Below are 21,135 nucleotides of genomic sequence, written 5' to 3' on the forward strand. Positions count from 1 at the left end.
ACCAAACCACCAAGCAAATGCTCAAAATTTCAAAGAAAACATTGATTTTTTAAACTAATTTCTTAAAGTTTCTCGAAGTTTTAAAACTGTACAAGCTCCTTCAAATCAACATTTTGATCCAAACGGCGCCACGTTGAATTTTTATAATCGACGTTATGTCACACAAAATAACTTACATTGTTTACAGGTTAGTCCCCCGGCTAGCTCAGTTGGTAGAGCATGAGACTCACAATCTCAGGGTAGTGGGTTTGTGTCCCACGCCGGGCGCCACCTTCCCGTGGGCTCACCACCTGCAGGAAGGTTCTTAAATGGTGCGATGTGATCTGGGTGACGGTGCTCACACTGTCACCCCCGTGACCCGGAAACGGATAAGCGGAAGAAAATGAATGAATGAATGTTTACAAGTTGTTTTCTAGTCATGTGACTGTGGGCGGGGCTTCCATGATGTAAACTGATTGGTCAATTGATCTATTGATTATTATTTATTATTATTTATTGTGGTTTAAGAATGGAAAAGCTGAAACTTGACAACAATTGGAGCAGGTTACTGAAAGTGATTAACAAAAAGAGGAATCCATTTGCTAGTTACTGAGAATAAAAAGAAACTGGGATATTTTAAATTTACTAAATACTTAAATGAATATGTCTCTTTTGGGATATTTGACTAAATAAACACAAATAAGTGTCACGTTAAGTGATAATGAAAGTTGACTAAACTCATAATAATGTTGAAGTTGTTTCTTTGTTTGTTTGTTTGTTTGTTTCCGGACATATCAAAACCATGATATGAAACAAAATACAGAACACACACACACACACACACACACACACACACACACACACACACAAAATTACTTTGTTAAAACAAACAAAACAAAATAATTTCACAAACTAAACAATTTTAAAAGTTTGTCGCTACTTAATAATTCACAACATTGTTGAAGAAATACGACCATTCCAGACACATAATGTCATAAAAATGAAGGCGTTTATGTTCATGCATTGTTCTGTCGTTCACACTTTATTAAAAAATGTTTAAAAAAATAAAAGCATTGTTGAAAAAATATATCCAAAGGTTTCTATATTTCGCCCCTTTAACCTGACCGCTGCCTGGATCAGGTGACCGCCGAGCAGCCGCCAGCCTCAGGTTAGGAAACGCCAGTTTGGATGTGACGTTTCACGTCATGTGACGTAGGTGCGTCCTCGTGGCTCAGGTGCGCTCTGATGGAGCTGCAGGCGCGCGTGCGTGCGCGGTGATGAGGCGATGATCCGCGCGCTCCCTTTCATGTGTTTTTAGATGCTCAAGCTTTGTTCCTGTTCCTTAATTACAGGCTCCTCCGAGGAGCACCCCCCCCCCCCCCCCCCCCCACCACCACCACCACCCCACACACACACACACACACACACACACACACACACACACACACACACACACACACCACCACCACCACCACCACCACCTCCACACAGAATACAATTAAAAATAGGGGTAATAACTAAGAGAGATCAAAAAGATGTCAGCAGCCTGACGAGGGCGATGTTTTTCTGAGAAATGCAGATTTGTGTTATTGACGGAAATCATTAAATCATTACAGGACGAGGAGGAGTCAGCCGAGCTGCATCAGCGTTTACAGAAGCTGCACACGCGCACGCGCACGCACAGTCCATAGATTTCATCGGATCTGAATCTACATGTCGAAGCCTTAAAAGCACATTTTCTTAATTTATAATCTGAAAGATTTCATGTCCTTAAAGAGACAAATCCCATTATGAGAAGCATTTAAACAATCCTGACTTTTCACACTCGTTTGTATTTTCATCATTTCTGAGGCTTTCTATTGACTTTTATTCATTTCTAAAGCATCAAATATTCTAACCTTAAAATACACAAGTGCAGGCGATGTGAGTGTAGATAAACAAATAGTCTCTTCTCACACGCATTGTATTTTCTTGGACAGTGCATTGACTTTCATTTAATTCCTGGAGATTAATTATAAACTCAAGCACATGGGCTTGTCTCCCAGCAATGACATAACCTTAAAATAAACTACATAAACAGATTGACGGCCTTACAACAGTTTTGAACACGTAATTTCTGGGAAATTGCACTGACTTCCATTAATTTAGGTATTTTAAAAACAAACAAACAGATATTTCCCTCCTCTACGTTTTCAAATATAACATAGTTCACACCCGATTGTTTTCAAAAAACTATTTTATTTACACAAACCTGACCTGGTTAGGCGCGACTAAGAGCCTTCCACACCTCTAGGTGGCAGTGTAACGAGAAGCGTAAAAGCTTCTGCTTTGTTTTTATGAACAAACTCGGCGTCACAGTGACCAAAGTGTAAACACAAGTCGCACTCACACAACGCTTACGATGCTTCTGTCTCATACTGTGACGTTAAACTTCGTCTCCCTCTGAGTCTCTACATGCAGGTTGTTTTCTTTGTTTGCGTGGAAACCAAAGACCCAAACACATTAAGATGTCAACGTTTTTGACACACGTAAAACTGAATTTATCTAACATGCACGTCAATGCCATAAAATACAGATTTTCAATGTTATTTATGTGAATGATTTCATGTCTTCGTGACTTCTGGGAATTGACATTGACTTTCATTCACTCCCTGCAGTTTGAATTTGAACTGCAGCGTCACTACGTTTGTATTCAGACCATCACGTAACATTAAGATGAACTACATGAACAGATAACAGTCATCGCCGCACGTTTATTGGTCATTTCCGTGGGACATTCCGTTGACTTACATTCACGTCCTGCAGACTCCGCCTGAACTCATCCATTCACACCATACCCTTAACATTTCGTTAACAATTTGATCTGAACACCTTCAAATAAACGATAAAGTCAGAAATCATGTGAGACACCTTTTATTTCTTCCTGGAAGTTCTACTGATTTACATCAATTTCCGGGACATCGCGTTGACTCACCTTCTTTTTCTTCGATCTAAACTCAAACATAAACCTTAAAGTCTGTCCGACATGCATGCCAACAAATTAAAATGTGATTTTTTTTTTCTATTTTAAGTTAAGAAGTTCTTACAATGTGAGTGGGTAAACAGGTTTGGGTCCCACCAGCTGTTATAAACACACACACTTGTTGTATTTTAGCACCTGAATTACATTAACTTGCATTAATTGAAAACACAAAAAATCCTCACTTGTGTTCGACTTGCATGGCAACCCCTTAAAATTTGACATTTTTGTTATGAATATAGATATATGTCAGTAAAAACAGAAATGTAACACATACTTTAATCATTCCTGTCTTCTTCGACATTAAATTGACTTACATAAATGAAATATATTCACTCTAAACCCAACAATCACAACTTATTTAACCTTAACCTTTAATGTTGACGCCTCAAAATGTAATATTTTTGTTTATTTGGGAGAAAATTCCTCGTAATCCCAGTTAGTAAACAGCTTGTATGTAGTATTTTCATGCCTTTCATTGACTTTCATTCATTTCCTGCAAATTTAAAGTGAACTGATCCATCATTTGGCTCCAACCGTAGACATTTTACACAACCTTTGTCTATATCTTAGTATTTTTTTTTCATTACTTATTATGGGGACAACTTCATTTTATGAAATGAGCCTCAGTGAAGTCACAGTATTTAAAATGTGTATATTGTATTATTATTTTTCGAAGCATTTAAATGGTACAATATTGGTTTTTACTCATATTTATGCGAGGTTTTTGAACTAACTAACCCATTTTGTGGACTTTTCTTTCTTTTATTAGAAATAAACACATGTTTGAGTTATTAATTTAGATTAAACATGCAAATACTATGAAAGTTCTGTAAATGAGCCTCAGTACTTAAAATCCTGAGTATGGCCCTGGTGACCCTCAACGTTTAATGTCACCATATCAGTTTTTACTCATATTTAAGCAAAATTAAAAACACAATGTCCTTGTATTACATGTGTTTTTGCAGAAAATTTTACAATTTGAGAATGAACACATCTGTAATACTTTAGTTCTTTGTGTGTGACTTATTGTTTTTTTAAATGTTGATGTCAAATTTAGATTATAACAGAATATTTCACATAAATAGACCAATTTTTTCTATTTATTTGTTTTTCAGAGGGACTTTGTAAAACATTTCATCATTTTTATCTGAGCAGAAAAATCACACCAAACCTACTTAAAATCTTTTTTTTTTTCTACTTTAAGTGCAGGAAATCTCCATGAGTCGGCTTTTTTTTTTTTTTTTTTTTTTTTTTTTATCCCTTCAGCAGCTGCTGTGAGTGACTGGATCCAAACTGGTGGAGTTTGCATGTACACAACATAAATAATGGCTCCCTGACAATAGACTCAGTGCTTTTCATTCTCCTCCTTTCTTCATCTCGCAGTACTGAAGATGTGAGTCTGCTGCCCCCATGTTAAAAAAGGAGAAGTGTGTGTGTGTGTGTGTGTGTGTGTGTGTGTGTGTGTGTGTGTGTGTGTGTGTGTGTGTGTGTGTGTGTGTGTGTGTGTGTGTGAGAGAGAGAGAGAGAGAGAGAGAGAGAGGGAGAGGAGGGGAGCCCAGTAATTAATTCAGTTTTACCTTTTTAAATAAATGTAGCATGGATGAATTAAATATTGGACTATTCTAACCAGCTCTGCCTTAACACACTTGATACTGCTGCTAATTATCATATTTTGACTTTTCCCTTCCTCTGCTATGAATATCGCGCGCACACATTGCTAATAATATTCCAACATATAGTGCGGACTCCGGCCTACATTTGCATTAATCTTCTCTAAATTCTCCCTTTTTTTTTTTTTTTTTTTTTTTTCGTTCATTCTCCAGTCAAATCAGATAAAACAAGCCAGTGTGGTCCTTCAGATACAAATACATACAAACTGATATTTTCTCCCCTTAATCTTACTCTAGCACCTAATATCATATTTCACACACGCCCGCAGACATGCCCGCTGCCTCTATGTTTAATGTATAAAGCCAGCCTTATAGCGCAGAGAACACGCACATGATAAATATGCATGTATTCAATTAAGGGTATTACAGAGGGGCTGATTTGCATAAGGATTTAGGAGCTTAACATCATATTTGTGCTATAAAACTTCACAATAGCCTAAACGCGCGCTGTTACGCACAGGAGGGGAAGTGAGGTTGGGGGAGTGTGTGTGGGGGGGAGTGAGGGGGGGGGGGGGGGGGGGGGGGGGGGACAGGTAGGGAAATGATTTGGAAATATCAAGGAAACAGAGGAATTAAATGGTGACATTGTTTGAGCTGCTCCTCTGTAGTGAGGAGTCACGAGGTCGGCCAGTTGGATGGATTTTAATGGTTTCACTCGCTGCTTGAATTAACTTCCACAACAACAAAAGCCGGAGCGCTGATGTGATAACGTGTAATTTTCTCCCACCGTCTTTTGTGCAGGATCAAACCTCTCCTCCGGTCTTCAAACACGTCCTCTGATGACGAAGTCCACACTCTCTCTCTCTCTCTCTCTCTCTCTTTCTCTCCCCTCCCCTCCCCTCCCCTTTCCCCAATTAAGAGCAGCGAGCTAATTAGCCCGAGCGGATCCGGGTTGAGTTCAGCCTCGCGCCGCAGCCGCACGCCGCGGTTCCCAAACTGCTGGCTCCTCCGTCCGGGGGTGGAAATACATCAAGTCAAGCAAATCATATCAAAATCACAGGGAGAAGTTGAGGAGATGAGGCGCTTTCCAGGAGATGCGCGAAGGAGAAAAATAACAAGAGCTAAAATGTGGAAGCGGCGCACTGAGGGGCCAAACGGATCTTTGCGCACAAGCGACACAACTTTTAAAGACAATTTCCCGTCTTCTGTCAGTAAAGTTCTGCATTGCTTTATGTTTTAAAATCAGCTGGGAAAACTTGCTCTGCATTTTAATCTGTAAGAATATATTTATTTTCTCTTTTTGTTCATTTTTTTTTTAAATTTATCTGTAAAAAAAAAATACAAATGTGCTTTTAGTGTAAAAAGCTTAACACCATATACAAATTGAATAAAAGGCTGAAAGTGAAATGATGCTTAAAAATTGTGTTTTGTGAGAATGTATATAAACAGACTGAATAAATATATATTTTGGGCTGGTTGTTGTTTATTCTTTTTCATATATACAGTTTGGCCTATTTGGAAAGTAAATAAATGGAGAAAAAAAAATGCGACTAGAAAGAGATGAAGGTGTTGGTGCTTTGTGTTGTGATTCATCTGGGAGACTTGATGCACTCTTGCCCTGCTGCACAGAGCCCCTGGGTGCCATGGAGAGGCGGTGCGCAGCGGCAGCGGAGCGGCGCAGTGTGGAACCCTCTCGGTGCGTCACTTGAGTAAAAAGTCCCAGCAGACCTTCCCTCGGTGCTCAGACACACACACACACACACACACACACACACACACACACACACACACACACACACACACACACACACACACACACACACACACACACACACACACACACACACACACACACACACCTCCAACACCTCACACGCCGCGCTGCTCCTCGTCTCCTTCTCTTTTTGTCTTTTAAACTGACCTTTCAAGCTGCAGCTCCGGACAGGGTGACGCACGGGGGCAGAGGAGGGGGACGGGAGGGGAACAGCGGTATAAGAGCGACCGGTGGTGGTTGTGGGTGTGGTGGTGGTGGTGGTGGTGGTGGTGGTGGTGGAGGTCCGTGCGGAACAGAAGCAGAAGAGCTCCCTGCCTTTTCAGACCGGTCGGTAAAAGTATAAGCAAACAGTTCGGTGACGGCGGAACAGCCAATGAACGTAAATGGTGCGTCGTGACGCAACAGGGCCCCGTTGATAAGGAGCGGAGAGTCCAACCGGGACCTGAGAAGGAGGATCGGTGGTTTTGGGGGGCCAGCAAACAACTCGCCTATCATCAGTCAACGTAAAGCCAACTCCTCCTCTTCTGCTGTTACGCACATGTATGCAGCCTCCTTGGCAAAAGACAAAACATGAACTAAACAGACTACTGTAAAGGAAAAGCGCTTCTCCCAGACGGCCGGTGGGATTTTATCAAACAAAGCAAACCTGTTTTTCTCCTCATCTTTGTACTATTTTTTTCTTCTCCACAAAGTAGTTTGAGCGACAATAATCGGCAGAAGCATCAACTTGGACTGTTGAACCTGGAGGAGGGAACAAGCATTTCTCTCACGGGCGCAGATCTTTTTTTGGGGAAATATATTTTTTTTTCTGAACGTGTGATGCAGTAAATTATTGCTGCCCGGCTTTTTTTTTTTTTTTTTAGCAGTGCCATTTGAGCCGAGTTGCTAATTGTTGTGCAGAAAAAAAGAGGATTTTTTTTTTTTTTAAAACCAAAAAGCTTCGCAAGACTGTCGAAAGCCTAAAATCTAAATCCCGGCTCGGAGGAAGAGGCTTCGGTGCTGAGACCCAGCAGCGGCAGCTAGTTGGTGTGTTTCATCCCCGTCAATGGGAAAGAAAAGGCAGAGAGAGCAGTAGGTGAGGGAGAAACACAGTCGCACCTGAGAGAAAACAGATTCCAGAAAAGCCAAGCGGAATCTGCGCGCTTATTAATGAATTAATCATAGCTTATTAATAATGAGAGCTGCAGAGATTCGGATGACGGTTTCCATTGGCAGATGAGACGTAGTGTGGAGAACACGTGTCCAATTTTTCCCTCATATTTTTTCCTCCCTGATCTGGATTTTTTTTCGCACTTGTCACGGCGAGAAAGGAAAAGATAAAGAAAAGAAAAGAAAAAAGAAAAAATTAATCGCGTGTTTTGAGCGGCGTGGTTGCGCACGGTGTTGCCCCTGATGGACATCTTGGCTTGCAGATCCGAAGAGAACAGTTATAATATCCTTCCCTCTGCGGCAACGATGCTTTTCCATGGCCTCCCTGGAGGCGACGTGCACGGTGTGGTGGAAGAAATGGACCGGAGAGGAAAGAGCGAGTCAGCAGCCATCAGCTCAGCCATCGATATGGGGGAATCAGAGACGGTAGGCGAGCTTCATCCCGGCCCTCTCGGCTGTGCAGGCAGCATGGCAGCCTGGAAACATGTGACAGGAGCTGCCAGCACTCTCTTTATATTTACTCTCGATTCACACGGAACTAAAGTACCCAGTAAATGTCAGGATTTCTTTCGAAAAGCGCGTAAACTTGCTCCAACAGGCCTGGACACGCGTAAAACTTCTTCTCAGTTTCAGTGGAGCTTCTAATAAAACAAAACCAGGGTGCAAAAAAATACAACACACGAAAATATTACAATTATTTCTCAGTTTGAAACACGTATTCCCTTAAATTCAGGTTTAAAATTCACCCTAAACAATCAAAGATATGTACACTGCGTTTTATCCTCCAGAAAAACAAAACTGCTTTTTTTTTATGCACGAAAATGTGACTTTTTACTTCTATTCTAGATTCTCTATTTCTATTTTATAATTTCTAAGCAGTGTTTATAATTCCAATAAACGCGTAAATGTGTGTTTTGAAATAAATTAGACAACTGAGGAAAAAAAACTCCCATAAAGCTTTAAAAGAAATACAAGCAGCTACACAATAATTCTGATTCCATGTTTGTAAATGCAATGTGGAGGTGCCTGTCTGTTACGCAGGCCTCTCCCCCCCCCCCCCCCCAAAAAAAAGAAGAAGCCATTATTAAAGCTTTTATTAACACAATTGTGTTGATTCTGTGATAGAAAGTGACAGCAGGCTTGACTGTCCACCACCATGGAGGTTAGACATTAATATAAACCCACACACAGAGTGTCCACACTGCTCTCTCGTTTTAAAATGTTTCTTCATTCCTTCTTCTCATCAGAGCTCAAATACTGGAGCAACCAGCAGAACAATACAGGCTTTTCTCTCTCCAATTTGTGCAAGTCCTATTATTTAGATCGTGGCGATTGTAGTAATTACAGCTCAAGCTTCGTGTCACTGTATTATTGAAAATATTTAAGTAGCTACTATTTAAACTTTCTTCAAGTCAATCTGGCATTTTAAATGAAGCTTTTTAAAACATAGAAAACTGATAATGAAAAAATAACACTATACAATAGTTTAAAAAGCTTATCACTCTACTGAGATGTTTTTGTTTATTATTATTGCGTAAAATATTTCTATAGCTTCTCCATCCATACGAGTGTCCTCCAGGATAAATCCAATAATAATAATAATAATAATAATAATAATCTGAAGCTGCTTTGTTTGCATTATTTCGCCTCATTTTGACGCACACATTTAAGATCAAGCACATTATTTTTCCACGTGGTTATTTTTCAATATTTGCTGACACTGTGTCGTTGTACCCCCCTCCCCCTCCCTCTGCTGACCTGCAGTCCATGCCGTGCATGACCAGCGAGCGCGTGGCCCTGTGCGCGGGCTGCGGCCGGAAGATCGCGGACCGTTACTACCTGCTGGCCGTGGACAAGCAGTGGCACATGCGCTGCCTCAAGTGCTGCGAGTGCAAACTCAACCTGGAGTCCGAGCTCACCTGCTTCAGCAAGGACGGCAGCATCTACTGCAAGGAGGACTACTACAGGTACACACACACACACACACACACACACACACACACACACACACACACACACACACACACACACACACACACACACACACACACACACACACACACACACACACACACACACACACACCGTTATCCAGCTTAAAACTGCTTTTTAAATGACGCCATGCAGGAATGAATTTAAACACGCGCTGCTTCAAATCCCTGGAAATCTTTCATTTGCACATGATAAATGAATAAACAAACACAGAGCCCCCTAAAAAAAAAAAAAAAAAAAAAAAAAACCCAAATTAGCTTTTTTTTTAAACAGCACATTAAAAAAAAATCTAAAACTGCACTTTGCTTCCTTTTGTGTTCCAAACCTGCAGCAGCCGCTATTTTGCGCTGTAATTAAACGCCTGTGTCTGTTTTTACGCTGATTTAAAGGCTTTTAAATGACAAGGAGAAAAAGACGTAAGAGTGAAAGAAAGAAAATGTGAACCATATTGTACGTGGTGCTAAAACTCCCCATTGATAGCCAGATAATGGGAGAAGCTGGTTTTTTGGGGTTAGCAGCTCTCTGGGGGAGCGTGACCCCTTCTACTCCTCCTCAACACCCCCCCCCCCCCCCCCCCCTTCCCCTCCCCCACCTCCCTCCAATTGACAGGGAATTTAATTAATGACACTTCTGCACATTTTATATATTCATAAGAACACATATCTTTTTTTGTGGTGTAGCGGGTTTGGACGTATGTGGGTAACTTTACGCACAGTTTTTGGAGCGCGTAAAAGTTTGCGTCTTGGGGCTGGTGGGTTCCGCTGTACAGCATCTGATGAGGTTTCCGTGTTGTCCGCAGAAGATTTTCGGTGCAGAGATGCGCTCGGTGCCATCTAGGGATCTCAGCCTCGGAGATGGTGATGCGGGCCCGGGACCTGGTCTACCACCTCAACTGCTTCACCTGCACCACCTGCAGCAAGATGCTGACCACCGGGGACCACTTTGGCATGAAGGACAGTCTGGTGTACTGTCGGCTGCACTTTGAGACTCTCATCCAGGGAGAATATCAGACTCATTTTAACCACGCGGACGTTGTGCCGCACAAAGGCCTGGGCCCGGCCAACACGCTCGGACTATCCTACTTCAACGGCGTGGGGACGGTGCAGAAAGGGAGGCCCAGGAAGAGGAAGAGTCCCGGACCCGGGGCCGAGCTGGCGGCTTACAACGCAGGTAACAACCAGCACAACAAAACACACGTTTCATCTCTTTGGAAGTTCTCGCATTGGCGTTTTACTGCTGATTTTACCAACAAACAAAAAAAAAGAAGATTTTTTTTTCATGTAAAATGCCACAAAATAAGTTTCTCTACTGGAACAATACAATGCGTAAAGCTCATAAATTGTTTTTCTTTTTTCTTTTTTTTTTTAACATCCCTCTCAGGAATTACATTGTTTCGTTGCTATTTGAGAAAATGTCACTATTTTTCTTCTTCTTATAATTAATGTCTCGACTTCAATGAATTTCTAACGCGACGTTAATTCAATCTGCTTCCGTTTATTTTTACGCATCTTAAGAAGCGCGTTGAGTGAAAAACTTTTCTTTTCTTTTCTTTTCTTTTTTTTTCAACATTGCTTTAATTTAAAATTTTCTACTTTAAAATTTATGGAACTTTCAAATAGTTCATGGAGTAGCTTCTCTAGAATCCGACAAAAAAAACAACAACAACAATAATCCTGAGTATTATTAGTGAAAGAGAGAAAAACAACAAAATAAGGCCAAACGTGAAGCCAAGCTGGATTATAAACAGTAGCAAGACGCAGAAAACGTGGAATATATCCACAAAAATAGGAGTTAAAATGAGCATTTAGGTCACAATCAGCGCATGTACGCAGTAAACATGTCACGTGAGTGCCTGTGGTTTTGTTAATGCAGATTTTGGGACCAAATCTCAGTTCATGAAAACGTGAATGTTGCCATGTTCATGGCTGAAATGAGCTGCAGAATTAATCAGTGTTAACAGTTTTGTGGTTGTCTGTGAGTTCTCTTTTTTTTTTGTCTCTTTGGGGGATAAAAAGAGAAGTTTTTTTGATGTTCCGGCTTTTGCTTTCACCCTTTTCCACTTGTCAGGCTCCATAGACATCTACAGTCCCCCTCCCCCCCACCCCCCACCCACACACACACACACACACACACACACACGCACACACTGGAGCCTCTTTGCATTGGGCCCAGGCCAAACTGGGTGTGTAGGAGCCAGATCAATGTGATTTGATGAGTTATTCACTGGAAGAGAGAACAGGGAGCCACAATAAGTTTCCAGCTCTGCCTGCCTGGGATCTCACTCTGGGATCTCACTCTTTTACTTTATTTTATTTTTCATCTTCACACCCTTTAACTCTAGCCGCCCCGTGCTGCTTGGAAAAAGTGATACAAAGGAAATCTCAACAACAGAAGGATTTTCATTTCTGGATTTGCTTTTATTTAACCAGGAAGTTTAGAGGGGGGGAAAAAATGTGTCTTTAATATAAAACTTGGTTTGAAAAAATGAAAAGCAACATGAAACTGATAATCCCCCCTTTTTTTGTTACAGCAATTTATATTTATCTCCAAACAAGCCCAAACAAAGTGAATTAATTATAAATCCACATGCATCCCACCTCATTTCTCCTACTTCCTCACTTTGTTTCACTTACACGGCAGAATCTTTTATCGTGATTATATTTGAACTAAAACCTGCTGATTTTCACTTAGTAGAGATGAACTTTGAGTTTATCTGAAAACAGCTGAGTTGCATGGAGATAAATGATTTAAATCTTATTAATCTATATTAATAATCATATTAAATCAAGTCAAAATAAGTTTAACTAAAGGCTACAGCTGACTGAATGATGTGGAAATGATTATATAAACTTTATTATTGTTAATATTCTTTCATTATTTCCAACTTCACTCATTTTCATGTAAAATGTTCATATTAGCTCAATTGAAGATAATGAAGTGTTTTTTAATAATCATATTATATATTAAAAATGCATATTAAAGGTGAAAGATCAAAATAGGGGATTTTCTTTAAGATTAAAGCCGTTATTTTTTGAAGTTGTAGGCGATTTGCTTTGGGGTTTTTTGAAGAAGCTTAGAAGCACGTGAAGCTGTGGGGGATGAAAGTAAAGAGGCAGTGCGCCCTCTTCTGTCTCCACCCTGAAACGACACGAAAGCTTCACCTGCAGGATGACATGTGGCGGTGACCCTCAGCTGGAAGCTTCAGGTCGCCGCTTTAACGCCCTGAATGCTGCAGCCGAGGAGGAAGAAGAGGAGGAGGAAGAGTAGGGGGAAAAAAATATCTACAAGCTGCTTTTTTTGTGTGTGTGTGTGCGTGTATGTGTGTGTGTGTGTGTGTAAAACGGCTGCAGCATATGCTTTGGCCGGGAAGCAGCATTTGTTCTGCCTGGTGTGTATGGTCTAATTAAGTGAAGTGTTATTCTGATGCTTTTCACTCACTTCATATTCATCATTTGCAGCGTTCTGATATCGAACTGTTATGCATGCAGCAACACTTTGGCCGGTGCCAAGAAATTTTGCAGGCTGGGACAAATACATGTGTGTGGTTTTTCATTGGTGTAGTTGCGTGTGTGTGTGTGTGTGTGTGTGTGTGTGTGTGTGTGTGTGTGTGTGTGTGTGTGTGTGTGTGTGTGTGTGTGTGTGACTGCTAAAGCCAGGCTTGCGTCTCCTCACTAGGATAGACAGACAGAGATGGAGGGAGAGTGTGAGGAGGTGAAGGGAGGAGGAGGAGGAGGAGGAGGAGAAGGAGGAGGAAGAGGAGGAAGAGGACGGTCTGCAGCTGGAGGAGAAACAGCTGTCGGGTCACAGTGTCACTCAGATTGATTGTATGGATCCAAACCGAGAACATGGTGTCTTATTAGGAGTAGAAATGGACGCTCACATTAAAACAAACAAACACATTTATTCTTATTTCAGTGTGATGAAACTTAAAACTTTAGTGCCGCTTGATGCACCCGTGCCTGACGGTGTGTGTCGCCGTGCGTCCAGAGCGCCGGCGTTCTGCGTCGATGAGGAGAGCCGTCGGCCTCTAACCCCTTCCTTCCCTTCCGTCCCGCAGCGTTGAGCTGCAACGAGAACGACGGCGAGTCGATGGACCGCGACTCGCAGTACAGCTCCAGCCAGAAGACCAAGCGCATGCGGACGTCCTTCAAGCACCACCAGCTGAGGACCATGAAATCCTACTTCGCCATCAACCACAACCCCGACGCCAAGGACCTCAAGCAGCTCGCGCAGAAGACCGGCCTCACCAAGCGGGTCCTGCAGGTAAAAAAAAACCCAAACAAACTAGAAACTACGATATACGATAGAACAGTGTCGCGCAATCTTGATAGGAAGGAGGTCGTGTTCCCAGTGTTCCCAGTGTTCCCAGTGTTCCCAGTGTTCCAAGTGCAGTGATTCTTCATTATTGGTATTTGTGGATCAAACATGGAAAGTTTGCAGATGACTTCAGTTTGTTCGCGGCACAAAAAACCCTCTAAAAAGAGTAACCGAAGGAGGTTGGCATCTACGAGAACGCAGACTGAGATGTGTGTTGTTAATGTCGAGGAAGGCCTGTAGCTGTGGAGGAAAAAACCTGTACATGGCCAGAACTGTCGCTTTTAATCAGAAGTCGTTTGGCGGATTGAGTGAACGAGGAGCGGTGACTGAGAAGAAAAGCAATAACGGGATTCGACCTGAAGCCTGTTTTTACACGCACACAGGAAAGTCTGAGTACTCAAACTGTAACCACCAGAATGCGCTCCGACGTTCGTCCCCAACGCTCTCGTGTCTCACGTGAACCCGTTAATCTGATTCAATTTCAATAACGTGGTGAAACCAGATCGTAGAAAACGGAAGTGACGCAGGTTAAAAGACGAGAGACTCGACGTGCAGCAGGAGGAAGACAAAGAGCCACGATGAATGTCTGTTTAAATCAACTGAACAGAAGTCCTGAGGGTAACGGGAAGTTTGAGTCTTTGGTCTCTACATGTCAAAGCAAAGCACCGTTTTATTAATCATTGCGTTTAAGTTGCGTGTAAACAAGTCGGATCGGTTCACCACAATTTATCCGATTCCTCACAGTTATCAGATTTCAGACTCAAATCAATCCCGGTAAAAAAAAAAAAGAATAAAAAAAAAAGCGGAGGCATTGTTAAGAAGAAATCCCTCGTTTCCTGCAGCAAAATCAGACGGAGCAAAGTCGATACGTTTGCATCCGGATGCAGAATCACCTGGAAATGAAAAGCGGCAGAGATAAACGTCGAGCGGATGAAGTGACGCCGTGCTGATGAGAAACAAAACGCTTCTGTAAAACACGGCGAGCAAGAGAAAGCACAACGGGGCGTTTGATTTCCACAAAAGACGACAGTAAATTATCAGGGGAGTGGAGAGGGAGCGAGGGAGGGAGGGAGGGAGGGAGGAGGAAAAAAGGTTTCACAAACAAACATTATTACTGAGAAGGAAGAAAGAAGGAGGAGAAGAAGAAGAAACTCCCATCGAGCTGCTTTAATTAAGACAAAACATAACAGTCGTTTTGCTTTGATGGAGTTCTGGTGCTGAAGCGTCACAGAGCCAGATGGTTCCCACCGCCTGGTTCCCTTCACCTGGTTGCCACTTTCTAATTCCCACTACCGAGTTCCCACCACCCAGTTCCCTCCACTTGGTTCCCTCTACCTGGTTCCCACTGTCTGGTTTTCACTGCTTGGTTCCCACCACCTGGTTCCCACCACCTGGTTCCCACCACCTGGTTCCCACCGCCTGGTTCCCTTCACCTGGTTGCCACTTTATAATTCTCACTACCTAGTTACCACCACCTAGTTCACTCCACTTGGTTCCCACCGCCTGGTTCCCGCTGCCCAGTTCACTTCCCCTGGTTGCCACTTTCTATTTCCCACTACCGAGTTCCCACGCCTTGTTCCCTCGACCTGGTTCCCTCGACCTGGTTCCCCAGGCTTCATCATGGTGCTCTAAACCTGGGCTCTTTGCGCACTCTCCACTAATCATAGCATGAACGTACTAATCACGATTAAATGGGAGGAAAAAAACAGAATTTGAGAGAAAACAATAAACTAAAGACCAGGAACAGCGAGTGCAGGATCCAGCTTCTATATGTCGACGTGAACAACCGTGGAACTGATTCCCGTGGTCTTGTAGTTCCTCAACATAGAATTCACTGTCGTTCAGACCAAAACACAAAGGGGTGAGACTCTGATCAGAAGTCCTGCAGTGAAAGAAGATACGTTACAAGGACAATATAAATAAAACATGTAACTCTGTAACAGGAAGCCAGGTGTGTGTGTGTGTGTGTGTGTGTGTGTGTGTGTGTGTGTGTGGTAAAGATTATGATCATGTGATTGACATTTGTAGCAGTGGAGCATGCCACCGTCGGGTGAAGCAAAAAAAATCACGGAGTCAGACTTCCAGTTTGCCATAATTTATTAAATTAAAACAAAACCAAGACTGAAAACACTCAGACTCTACTGACTCTATTGACTCTACTGACTCTATTGACTCTACTGCCTCTACTGACTCTACTGACTCTATCAGGCTCTTCCCCGCCTGTCACTGTGTCTCTGGGTGGCTCCTCCTTTAAGGGCAGAGAGGTGAGGCAGCACACCTGATCCACATCAGGGGGCTTGATCGCCTCTCTGCCACAACATTTTACCTCATCATGGTTCAGATTAATGATGTTTCTTATGTATTTTAGGACTTTTTAAAATCCCAACTCAAACTAATGAGGCCACATAAAACAAGTGAAACCTTCTCGCTTTGCTTTCGGTACGAGATGATTTTGTTCTGGTTCGAGGTCGTTTTGGGGTCGGACGTTGAGTAAAACGGCAGAAAAACAACAAACGTGAGATATATTCAGTTCTATTATGTCAATTTGCTTATTTTCCCTCACTTAGTCTGTCGGTACAGAATCATCAACCCTCAGAAAACATTGTAGATGAGCCATAATTACCTTCAACTGGCTCATTGGATTTTGCGTTTTTTTCTTTTTTTTGTCGAGTCAACTTTTCACTCTGTTTTTGTTCTCCACCACCTCCGCTGATACACTCACGCTCACGATTTTAAGACTAGATTTGGTGCTTTGCTTGTATCTGAATGTTATTATCATTTGCAAGCCAGAAAAGTCAAACAAATTTTTTTTTCCTTTTTTTATTTTTGGGCTGTTTATATTATATTTTTGTTAAAAAGTTAGTCTTTCCTGTAACCGAGGCTGGACCCTTTGTGTTGCAACATAAACTGAGTGACTTCCTGTTTAATAAATGGTGAAGCCACAATACGCTAAAGTCGGACGTGAAGCCGTTGCTCTCTCACTTTTTGCTCCGGTTTTGGTCTCCACCAGCTCCTGAAAACCCGTTTCCTGGATGCTCGACGCTCCACAATGCTCACCGTCCTGTCCGTTTCTGGTTCTAATGTTCTGACGTGAGTGAAGATCATATGAGAGAAAAAGAAGGGTCAACTTGTGGGCCCGAAAACCCAGAAAGGAAGTTACTTTAGACTCATTAACGTCCCTTTTTTCGCATTTATTTGGAATTATTTGCAAGCGAGAGTAACTTTGAACGAAGGAAATCTACGTTGATCTGCGTTAATGAGCCATAAAAAACCAAAAATCAATCCTCAATCAAATGAAAATCACTGTTGTTATAAGATTTATTGGCCAGGTCACCCTTGTAAAAGAGAGCTTGAGCTCAATGGGTTTTATTTTCCTAAAGGTTAAATTACATCTAAAACGCAGACATTTCTCCATGTTATTGGTCGTTATTACGACACTGGTTGTGTTCAGCGTTTGCAAGTGTCACCTCGCAAAATCGGTTTCACGGTGAAGAAAAAAAAGATGATTAATGAAGAAATATTGTTTAATTTATTACTTTGCTTAATTTGAAAGATGTAATAATGGTTTCTAGTCCAAAACCGGGAAAGAAAAAGTATCTTACAGCTAAAAATACAGCTTTTTTTCTATCAGGAGAGAAATGAGCAAACTGAACGTTTCACGTGCTGCAGAGAGAAAAACATACCTGTAATCCAGGAGCAGATTATTCCAGAAACATATTAAACCAAACTAACCAAACTGGACGACTTTATTCGTAGTCGTGTGTGTTTGAGTTTCATAAAGTTGTGTCACGGTCTGTAAGCTTCATTTATATGTTGAGGATCATCATAAGTAGAGATTTTTCTTAATGGAAGCAGGAAAGAAAATCCACAGGAAAAAAAAGCTAAGAGACACAAAACATGACGTCTTCTTCCTTCGCTCGCAGGACGACGTTGCGTCGAGCAGCTTTGAAAAGCTCAACCAGGGGAAAGATGTGAAAACGTTAACGGGTAAAGTCGGATGTTGCTCGTCCGGCCGTGTCCCGCGGCCGCAGAAGCGTTAGAATGTGAGTTATTTATGACATATATATATATATATATATATATATTTGCCGCCAGCAGGCCTCCGTCGCCGGGCCGCCGTTGGTTTAACGGCCGCGTCAAAATGATCTCGCGGAGGCCGCTGCCTGCGACGCGGCGGGTGATCCGTCTGTTTTCATTAGCGTCGCCGTGAGACGAGACGCTGTCTCGGCTAAACTTTCATTCTGACACAGAATCGGCGGGAAAAGTTAGGACGAGAACTCGACAGGGCAAATCAGCTCTGTCGTGGGTTTTTTTTTTTTTTTTTTTTGCAGAGGTCATAAGATCCGTGCCTGGTAATGTTAACGCTTCCTGTGGAAATATCTAGAAATGAGTGGAATTTAGCGTGCAGGGCTAACAGCTGCTAATGAAACATCCAGACTGACCTCAGCTGGTCTCCAGGCTTTTACATGTTTGTTTAGTGTTTTTTTTTTTTACCAAACTGAACATCCATCTCTTTCTCGATTGTCACTTTTAAAAAATCCCTCATGTTATTTTTGTGCTGTATTTGAACAATTTGACCCAGAAAGACTGGGATTTCCATGCGACTAATGCCAAATAGAATCAGTTAAGTGAACTCAACAAAATCAGTTAAACTGATGACACTGACGTTTTTAACTCAAAAACTTTTAAGTGGCAGAAGAATCGTCAATTTTCAAGTTGTACTGGCTTTCACTGATAAATGCAACTATAAGCAGAACCTTCCTATTGAGCAATTTCACCATTAAGTTTTAGAGTTGGTGTTAAAAAAAACTCAAACATTTTGTCTATAAAGTCTTAGTCAATAATATTTTTAAGTTCTGTTCGCTCACATTTTTTTCCTCAAATGAAATTGCGAGACATCGGGCGTTAAAACAATGATCATTTCAACATTATTCCAAACGCAGCGTCTGGAGAACCGCTTTAATGAACGAGAGAGAATAATGAAAAGAATCCAAACTGCAGAGTTACAAGTCTGAGAAATAGATGCAGTTAAAGTCAAGCCCAGTGAACATAAAACAGTATTCCTGTGGTCATTTGTTTGATTATTTAATGACAGTTTTTGTGCCTTAACTCGTGTCTGGACCTTTACAGATGCTAAAAACACGTTTTACCTCATTCAGCATCGGCACACTTTTCCAGAAACGGTCTGAGTTGTCCTGAAGATCCAAGTTTTATTCACATTTTAGGACGCTTTATGGAAAATAGCTGACAGAGAATTAAATTAAACAACTATACAGCTAAGTAAGAATAAATTTCACTTGAAATTGAGTGTTTTTTTGTAGTAGCATTATTTTATATTAATTGTTTTAGTGAGTTTGAGCCAACTAAACTGCAGACAATCCAAAAAATTGTTTTTGTCATTCAGCATTAGTATTTATTTATAAAAATTGATCATGAAAACGTCCTGAAATGCACACAAAAGAGAATGAACACCCGACATTTTCACAGATGGTCAAATTTAAAAGAGGTTGGGTTAAAATTAATCTTGAAATCTGTATACCTATTAAAGTTATTCTTAGTAATATCGAGGTATTTTGATACATTTTCTCAAATAATCCTAGAAAATTATATAGATATATTTTTATCATTCAGGCTGAGCATTTCATTCCAAAACAATTCATAATGTCACTTTCGATTCGAGATTTTTAGATTAATTTACTTGCAAGACACAATTTATCAGCTTTATGGCTCATTGAAGATGATATTCATAAGAAAAGAAACACGTTTATACTTTTTGATGAATAAAATCGATATAAAAATGTTTTAAAATACATTTTTTTAAACTATTTGGATACTTCTTTTTTTTTTTTTTAATGAAATTAGATCATCGTGTCATGCTGGGCTGAAAGCCAGTGAGGAAAAAAATGGGTTTGAAGATATGAACAAATATGTTGATTAATGAATTAATCACCTTTTTCCTAAAAATAGGAAAAACAGAAAGAAAGAAAAAAAAAAGAAACCTTTAGATGAATTAAACAAAAACAAAGAAACAACACAATCTTCATTTGCATGATGGAAAAGGAGCAGGAAGAAGTTAAATGAAAGTTATTTACTCAGACACTCCTGTATTCTTACAACCACTCAGTGACAAAAGTTCCTTAAAATGTCATTTTACACCGACTTAAGGTGAAATAAATGAAGCTCCCCTCATGGCAAACCCACATGTCAGTGTTTGATTCATGTGCTTGATGATGTCATTTCCAAAAATATGGTTGCTTGTCCTGCAAAAGGTTAAAACTGGTCGACAGAGAAGAAACACCATCGTTGATTTATTTTTATTAAAATTGTTGTTGTTTTTCCCCGCAGGTCTGGTTCCAGAACGCTCGGGCCAAGTTCAGGAGGAACCTGCTGCGCCAGGAGAGCACCGGCGTGGACAAGGCCTCCGACGGCTCCACGTTGCAGGGCGGCACGCCGTCGGGCCCCGCCTCCGAGATCTCCAACGCCTCCATGAGCCCGTCCAGCACCCCAACCACCCTCACGGACCTGACCAACCCCACCATGCCCACCGTCACCTCCGTGCTCACCGCCGTGCCCGGCGGTATGGACGTGCACGAGTGCCGGAGCCCGTCACAGACCACGCTGACCAGCCTCTTCTGATGACGACGACGATGAAGGACTGGCTCACCCCCTCCCCCCTCCCCCCTCTGGATCTAAAACTGAGCCTCATGAACTGGATTAGGAACGGGGGTGGGGGGGGGGGGTTTGGGGAGTCCGGTGGAGACTGTTTGCGTAGCGAGGCGGCCGGAGCCTCACACAACCCCGACACTTGCTGTTATTTTGATGTTGTTGTCTTTGTCCAGAACTGAGAAGACTTGATTTGCATTTTTCAATGTTTACAGAAAGAGACTGCACAAGAGGACAAAAAAAGAAAAACTGATTCTTTTTCTTTTTTTTTGGGGGGGGGGGGGGGGTTGGGGGGGGAGAAATTTGACTTTTTTTTCGTTTTGTTTTTTCCCAGCACAGTATTTATGTTGTTGTACAAGAGTCACTGTTTAGAAGGATTGTAAAAAAAAAAAAAAAAAAAAAAAAAAAAAGATCTTTTCTTTCTTTTTTTTGGGGGGGGGGGGGGGGGGGAGAAATCTGAGATTAAAGCACAGGTTACAATATCCTCCGACTGCTCGTGCCTTCACCTCCACTAACCTTTATCAACGCTTCAGGACGGAGAAAGTGTGTAAATGACATTTACAGGCGTTTGTTTTGGACCTGGGCTCGGCGACCTTCCTCCGCTTTCGTCACTTCCCACCGAATCAAAC

At 41.7% G+C, this 21,135-nt stretch overlaps 1 protein-coding gene across 2 annotated transcripts; it reads left to right on the forward strand.

Annotated features, from left to right (window-relative positions):
• The first annotated feature begins 7,803 nt into the window (after window positions 1–7,803).
• Window positions 7,804–20,887, forward strand: lhx2b (LIM homeobox 2b). 2 transcript variants are annotated; one of them, XM_080467948.1, is made up of 5 exons: window positions 7,804–7,960; window positions 9,299–9,501; window positions 10,326–10,696; window positions 13,584–13,789; window positions 20,189–20,887. In XM_080467948.1, the coding sequence occupies exons 1-5, from the start codon at window positions 7,841–7,843 to the stop codon at window positions 20,477–20,479; spliced, it is 1,191 nt and encodes a 396-aa protein (XP_080324074.1). In that variant the 5' UTR covers window positions 7,804–7,840; the 3' UTR covers window positions 20,480–20,887. The 2 variants fall into 2 exon arrangements, with proteins under 2 accessions (XP_080324074.1, XP_080324075.1); XM_080467949.1 differs by having other exon boundaries at window positions 7,828–7,960; window positions 10,329–10,696; window positions 20,189–20,563.
• The last annotated feature ends 248 nt before the right edge of the window (window positions 20,888–21,135 follow it).

This window comes from Lipophrys pholis (genome assembly GCF_963383615.2).
Source record: "Lipophrys pholis genome assembly, chromosome: 7".
Classification (NCBI taxonomy): domain Eukaryota; kingdom Metazoa; phylum Chordata; class Actinopteri; order Blenniiformes; family Blenniidae; genus Lipophrys; species Lipophrys pholis.

Excerpts from the sequence above, each read along its gene's own strand:
- lhx2b (XM_080467948.1), top strand. The coding sequence starts at position 7,841 with ATGCTTTTCCATGGCCTCCCTGGAGGCGACGTGCACGGTGTGGTGGAA. Across the intron at positions 9,502-10,325 it reads TGCAAGGAGGACTACTACAG|AAGATTTTCGGTGCAGAGAT; the intron begins GTACACACACAC and ends TGTTGTCCGCAG. Across the intron at positions 13,790-20,188 it reads TCACCAAGCGGGTCCTGCAG|GTCTGGTTCCAGAACGCTCG; the intron begins GTAAAAAAAAAC and ends TTTTCCCCGCAG.